We start from the raw sequence: 7514 nt of genomic DNA on the forward strand, positions 1-7514 counted from the left end.
TCAGGGGAAACCCTAGATCTGGGTCTAGCGGATCGGACAATGATGACGCCTTTGGCATCGTTTTCCCTCCTGGGGGCATTGTTTTGGAGCAAGTGCTGGCTGGAGGGGACAAGAGGAGGAGCGGTATCACATCTACTGCAAGGCCGACGGCGGATCTCGGTGGCATGGCGCTATGAAGTTTCAGCGGCGGACGCATGTGGATGGATACATGCAGGATCGTGGCGTTGTCTGGCACCATGGTGGCGTCCACGGCAGTCCTGGCAAGGTTGACGCGTCAGTGCCCGCTCTGAAGATAGATCAGTGGAAGACAACGACGACGGCCTCTGAGAGTGCGCCGTATCGGTGTGTGTCCAATCAACACGACTTGGTTGGGGCCTTCGACTTTAGATGTTAGGTTTTGGTGTGATGTCTTTTGGTATTGAGTTCGGACGGTCGGCACCCCTTTATCAAGTGGATAGAAGTAACAACAGATGTTGCCAAGATGATTGCTTCAGACTATCTGATTTATTACTTTAAAGGTCTTTACATATAATTAATAAAATAACTGCATGCATCGCCCAAATGCAAAGGTCAGGAGTCTTTCTAAAAAAACATGATGTGCACAAGGATCTTTCATTGCAAAAAGAATAACGTCCATAAGGCACTACCTGCATAACACCAGTCATGCAAGCATATGGCATCCCAAGGTGTTTGGCCAACACCTTACTCGTTGAAGTTGCGTCAGCCATGCCGTCATTCCTCATTCCATACGGCACTACCTGCTGCACAGCACCAACCCACCAGTGGTGTAAGCATATGTCCTGAAGAAGCTGATAGTGTCAAAACTGAAGCACTAATGTTTGCCCAAATGAATTGGCAGCAATGGCCCCTTCTATTGAACTGTAGATAATCAAAAAGGGAACTCATAACCAGATTTGTGTAGCACGATCTCCTTCTATTCAGAACCATAATTAGAGTTGGCCGGCCGTAGAGCATAAATCAAGCAGCTGCACACTTGTTGGGGGAATCTCATGCTCTTGGGTTGAGGGTAAGCATAGCCGAGAGTCCTTTCCAAATTCTGGCCTCCGTGTCCGTGATTAACCACAGGTTCCACCAAATGGCACCATCTGGCATTTTCTTTTAGCAATAGTTGTTGCAGCTTGTCATCTTCTGATGACCTTGAATAGAACATGCCAATTCAACTCCACACACGCCATGATCGTGGGCCAAAGTAATTGGTATTTTCAACACCTCCGAGAAGCTCCTGGCGACTACGCACATCCAGCTCCAGGAGTAGTAACAAGCTGCCGAAATCCTCGGCCCACGTCCATGGTCACCAAACAACACATCAGCAGAATCCCCGGGCAGCTCTAAGAAAAGTGGCAAGCCACAACCATAAGTGAGCACATCAACCGGGTTTTCGCCCGAGTTTTCATTAATTAATTGAGCAACTATCATCCTCTTAATTAATTGATGAGTCGAATCTTTTGTCTCCGTTTTAAAACAACCATAAGTGAGCACATTGCCAGCAATCTCATGTGCCACGCCATCTTCCGGAGAAAGTTTAAACCAACACCATCTTTGTAGAATCCACACCCAACTCCAACAAAATTGATGATCCACTGAGGAGTGAGATCGGATTCCTCATTGCCATCCAATGCACAAATGATCTGGTGGGCACCACCACATCTTGTATCTGCGGCAGGCAATGTCTCTCCAGATTCATAGGTGTTTGTACATGCCGTTCCGTGCGGTTATACGATACAAAATTTTCCTTTTGTATATAAACTTAAAATGCATGGGGTGTGCTCCTTTTCAAAAATAATATATATAAACTTAAACCATAAATATTTTTGGAGGGCGGCAGCTCTAGTGCGCAAGGAGGGATCACTCCTGATTAGGGTGGATAGGTTGACGATTAGGGTAGTTGGCATGTCACGTGTTGGCTCTAGGAGCCATGGGTAATCTGTAACGAACGCTCTGTGCCATCTTGTTGTTATCTATATCTGATCTCGACACGTCAATCTTGACGTATCCTTGAAAAATAAATGTTTATTTCACAATTTTTATATGATCATTTTAAGAAAAGTGAACAATTGCTCACATGTTGCAAAACTAAAATTCACATATAAAAAAATGTGCAAGTATCTAGGGAAAAATAGGTGTTTGAAGGAAAACATGTGCATGTATATGAAAAATAAATGTTCATGTATTTTCAGAAAAATCATAGATGAAAATTTTATTTAAAGAAAGTGTACATATTTTCTCAGAGAGATGTTCATGTTTAGCAAAATAAAATAAAATAAAATGTGTGAATATACATATTGTTTTATGTGCTTTTTAGATGTTCCTGTCTTCGGAAAGACATTCCTCTTCTAATTGAAAAATGTTCATGTGACCTGCGTCCTTGTGGCCTGGTGGCTAAAAAATTGTTTCAAAAAAAAATGTTCATGTGCTGGTCGGTGTGCCATGAATGAAGGCGGCCCTAGGTTTACTCCAACGGCTTAAGTGAGGACCAAATATAGGCACTACTAGAGCAGATTTTGAGAAAGGCAAGAGGTAAAATTATAAGCATTGTACATTTTAGGGGATCTGATAGTTAACTGTTTTTGTCGCCAAACCTCAAATTGGTCTTCAGATATGAGTTAATGCATGTTAATCGGATCAGCCTAGTAGCAACTACCTACCTGCCTGCCTTTTCATATGATTTTTTTGATCCTCTCGCTTGCTTCCCTAATCCTAGCCGGTTACGGCAAACTTTTGCCTCCGGGCTTCACCGGTGAGCCCGTGGATTCGCCTCTCCTCTGCCTACCGCTTCAGCGGCTGGTGGTGGGGAGGAGAATCCTTGTGCCTTTGCCCAGGTTAGTAGTTTAGTGTATGTTTTTTTTTTCATAAGTGCGACACTCGAGCAGATGGCGGCGCTTCTTCTTTGAGTTTGTCTTTCATACTTTGATCCTCCTCCAGTTCATCCATTTAGATATAGTCGATGGATCTCCGGCGATTCCTACTGTCTACTTCGAGCGGTGAGGTTAGGGTTTTTCGTCATGTGGCGAGATTTGGTGTCAGGTGCTTCAGATGTATGCAAGGATTCAATGACGACGACTGCGGCTCCGGAGCATTGGTCCTTAGGGGCACGTGCATGAAGACTTCCCGGCTGCCATCGACAAGGTCAAACCGGTTTCGGTAGGGGAGGGACAACATCAGCTTGTTCTGGCGGTAGTAGTGATCGTTCTGTGGTGGTCTTGGAATCTTATTGTAATTTTTATTATATTTGAGATACTTTGTACTTCCGATGAACTTTTCTAATAGATATGATCCTTTTCACACAAAAAATATAATTCTTTTTCTAGTGTTGGTTTAGCGAGCCTAAGAGCATCTTCAATATATGATGTAGATGACAAAATAACCGAAATATACATCACCAAGGCCCAAAAACGTCCCCCCAATATATGATGTAGATGAAAAAAAATTTACATCTATGTTAACATCTGATGCAAAATGTAAAATGCATCACCAAGTGATGCAAACATACATCACTTGGGTACAGATTTTACATCTAGACGTAAAACGCAGCAGCGCCGTGCGAAGCCCAACTGCCACTAGAACCTTCCACCGCACGACCGCCCTTCCTTCCGCCGCACCCTGCCACCGCGCCGCCCGCCCGCCGGGCCCTGCCGCACCCCACCGCTGCAGATCCGGCCTCCCCACCCCCGTCGCCGGATCCACCACTTTTTTCCGCCGCTCCATGCCTTGAAATCAGCGAAATCGAAGTCGCTCCGCCGCCGCCGCGCCGTCCCTAATTTGAAGCATCTCTGTCACTGTCGGCGCCCGCACAACCTCCACCTCCATCTCCGGTTGTCTCCATGTGACTCCGCTGCTTCCCTGCCGCCGCACGCCTCGACTTCAGCCGAATCAAAGCCACTCGATTTGGAGAATCTACATCACCTTCGCGCCGCTCAGGCTCCGTGACTACGCTGGTCGTCTCCCTGCGACTGCGACGCCCGATTCCAAGCCGCCCCCCGCACCACTGGCATACCGCCGAAACACTAGTTTTACATCATCTATTGGAGCACTAGTTTTACATCGTCTATTATACACCATCTGTTGAAGTTGGCCATTTTTTGATGATATAAAAATCACATTTTGATGATGTAAATTTTACATGTACTACTTTTAGGTGATGTAAAATACATCTATTGGAGATGCTCCAAATGTTGCAGATTTTTAACACTAAAAATTTAACGATCAGATTTGCCATGCGAAACTGATAAAATCGCCATGCTCATGTATAGGATTTGCCACGTTCAAAAGTGAAAAATTGCCACGTAGTGCAATTCTTTTTCAAAATAATTACCACGCTGCAGCGAGTATTTGCCATGCGTTTGATCAGGATTCGATGTACCTGATGGTGTTAGTACATCATATGTATATTGGGGCCCTTAGTGAATCTACCTCCTCTCAGCGTGTAGTTTACTTTTGTGTACTGCCGTATTGTGTCATGGTCTAAACCGGCTAACTCGACCGTATTTGTAGACATACACGTGACATGGTACCTGCGTACAGCTCTACCATATACGAGTATGTGTCAGGTACTGTCTCGGTACCGAACCAATCAATCAATCAACATGCTGTGTCAAAAAAAAAATCAATCAACATGCAACAACAAGCCCGTGACCAAAATTCGTAACAAAACCTGACAGTAGATACTATACAATGGAATCGCATGAAATTAGCAAGCTGGATCCTTTTTCAACAGACTGGCCGCGTCGCGTTTTAATCCGTCCAGATACGTGCGTGCGTGCATAGCAGCAGCTGGATTCCTGGAACCAGTCTGCCCGCGTTTTAATCCGTCCAGATACGTAGCAAATACTAGCAATGCTGATGTAAGTAGGAGTAATACATACCGGACTAATAACGACTTACCAGACAAACCAAATCCTGCATCGCAACGGCCAGCTACGAGCTGATTTGATTTCCATCTCTTTCCCCGCGAGAGATTTGATTTCCATCCAAACACGGTCGAAATCCGATCTGGAAAACTTTAAACGTGATGCCATATATATACCCACGGGACAACGCCCCGAGGAGGAGAGCAGAGTACCACGTACGTAGCAGTTCACGAGCGGCTTTGGTCGATCGATCTACGTACGTCGAGTGGCCATGACGATGTGGAGGGCGGCGGCGGTCGTCCTGCTGCTCGCGGTCGCGCTCGTGTCGACGACGACCGTGGCGGCGGCGAGGCACCACCACGACGGGTTTGCGAAGGTGTTCGACAGGCAGGAGGCGGACCTGGTGGAGGCGCTGCCGGGGCAGCCGGAGGGGCTCGGCGTCCGGCAGTTCGCCGGGTATGTGACTGTGAACCAGACGCACGGCCGCGCGCTCTTCTACTGGTTCTTCGAGGCCACCCACGACGTCGTCAAGAAGCCCCTCGTCCTCTGGCTCAACGGAGGTACGCACCATGAGCGTCTACTCGACTCGATCGATCTGAGTAGTCGTTCTAGAGTCAAAAAATATTATTGCATGCATGCAGGGCCCGGATGCTCGTCGCTTGGGTACGGAGCACTGGAGGAGCTTGGCCCCTTGCTGATCCAGAAGGGAACACCTGAGCTCAGGCTCAACCCCGACGCATGGAACAAAGGTACCCTGTCACAAACTCACAGTGCCATCAACTTTGCTAATTACAGTTAAATAGTTGTAATCTTAGTTGTTAATTTTCTGTACGTGTGCTACTGCAGAGGCAAATCTGCTCTTCTTGGAGCAGCCTGCCGGCGTCGGATTCTCCTACACGAACACCACCGCCGATCTCGAGAGATTCGGCGACGAGCTCGCTGGTACGTATCCATCCATGCATGAACCCAGTACCCAGCCCATGCATACTTTTCTACGTAGCTTTTCTCTGATTAATTGACTTACTCGATCGAGTGGATGCGTTTGTGAATGAATCAGCTCATGACGCGTACACGTTCCTCGTCAACTGGTTCGAGAGGTTCCCGCAGTTCAAGGGCCACGATTTCTACATCGCCGGAGAGAGCTACGCCGGTGAGTATTGCTACTACTACCCGTCGATTAATCTCGTGATTATGTTTCCACATTAACTACGTAATAGTATGCAAAAATCTAATCAATCTTCTAAATTTGGTAGGGCACTACGTCCCCAATCTCGCCGAGAAGATTGTCGAGCAGAACAAGAAGGTGCACAAGAGCAAGCACATCAATTTCAAGGGATTCATGGTACGCAATCAATTTGTTGATTTGCGGTTAGATGTTTCCATCTTGTCGTCGATGATGTTAAACCTCTAATTGTCCCAGATCGGGAACGCGGCGATCGACGAGGCGTCGGACGACCGCGGCATGGTGGACTACGCGTGGGACCACGCCGTCATCTCCGACGAGCTCTACGACGCCATCAACAAGAACTGCAGGTTCGACCAGGCCGGCAACAGCAGTGACTTCTCCTCGTCGGGCCACAACCCCGCCAGCAACCCCGCCTGCGACCGCGCCATGAACGGCTTCTACGGGGCGTTCGACCACATCGACCTCTACAGCCTCTACACCCCCGCTTGCACCGCCAACCCCGCCGGCACGGCGGGCCAGCTGCCGCGCCGCCTCCACCGGTCGTCCAGCACCGCGTCCGACAACGGCAGGCCCCTGCGGCCGCGCTACAACAGCTACGACCCGTGCCTGGACAGCTACGCCGCCGAGTACCTGAACCGCCGGGACGTGCAGCACGCGCTGCACGCCAACGCCACCGGGAGCATCCCCTACGCGTGGGCCGCGTGCAGCGACTCGCTGTTCCAGCACTGGCAGGACTCGCCGGCGTCGACGCTGCCGGTGATCAAGAGGATGGTCGACGCCGGCCTCCGCGTGTGGGTGTACAGCGGCGACACCGACGGCCGCGTGCCCGTGTCCTCCACCCGCCACGCGGTGCGCAAGCTCGGCCTCAAGACCCTCAAGCAGTGGAGGGAGTGGTTCACCAGCGACCAGGTCGGCGGCTTCCAGGTGGACTACGACGGCCTCACCTTCGTCACCGTCCGCGGCGCCGGCCATATGGTGCCCACCGTCACGCCCGTGCAGGCCAGCCAGCTCTTCGCTCACTTCCTTGCCGGCAAGGAATTGCCGCCCAAACCCATCGTCGCCTGAGCTTGGGGAAATAGTGCTTCGTTGAACTATATATATTGGAGGTTGTTTGAATGGATTGTAGTCGATCGATCTAATAGGTTTGAACGAAAATCTAGTTTCATGCTGTATTTCGTATGTAAATCAGAACTTCCATTGCTCCTTAGTAAATAAATACAAGTATCTTATTTAGAAATACAAGTAATTTTTGTACTTGCAATAGTGCAGAACTGGACTTTGATCACAATGAGAGGCTTTCAGACCGATCGAACAGTACATTCAGGTGCAGATCAGTACATTGAGGTGCACTCTCAAAGCTTGGTTCGGTCAGACCGAATTCAGCTGTTAAGAGCATCTCCAGCCGAAGAGTAAATTCCAAAAAAAAAAAGCATCATAATTGTGCAAAAGTCACCAAACAC

The 7514-nt window shown here is 48.7% G+C and overlaps 1 protein-coding gene across 1 annotated transcript; it reads left to right on the forward strand.

The window, feature by feature from the left end:
- The first annotated feature begins 5025 nt into the window (after positions 1–5025).
- On the forward strand, positions 5026–7291 carry LOC123159565 (serine carboxypeptidase-like 34). The gene is made up of 6 exons (XM_044577395.1): positions 5026–5428; positions 5510–5617; positions 5715–5810; positions 5926–6018; positions 6122–6210; positions 6289–7291. Exons 1-6 carry the CDS (start codon positions 5140–5142, stop codon positions 7117–7119), a joined length of 1506 nt encoding a protein of 501 aa, XP_044433330.1. The 5' UTR covers positions 5026–5139; the 3' UTR covers positions 7120–7291.
- The last annotated feature ends 223 nt before the right edge of the window (positions 7292–7514 follow it).

Source organism: Triticum aestivum, chromosome 7B (assembly GCF_018294505.1).
Source record: "Triticum aestivum cultivar Chinese Spring chromosome 7B, IWGSC CS RefSeq v2.1, whole genome shotgun sequence".
Lineage (NCBI taxonomy): Eukaryota > Viridiplantae > Streptophyta > Magnoliopsida > Poales > Poaceae > Triticum > Triticum aestivum.

Bases quoted from the DNA above. Each gene is read 5' to 3' on its own strand.
- LOC123159565 (XM_044577395.1), top strand. From the start codon at position 5,140: ATGACGATGTGGAGGGCGGCGGCGGTCGTCCTGCTGCTCGCGGTCGCG. The intron at 5,429-5,509 runs GTACGCACCATG...GCATGCATGCAG, and splicing joins CGTCCTCTGGCTCAACGGAG to GGCCCGGATGCTCGTCGCTT. The intron at 5,811-5,925 runs GTACGTATCCAT...TGAATGAATCAG, and splicing joins ATTCGGCGACGAGCTCGCTG to CTCATGACGCGTACACGTTC.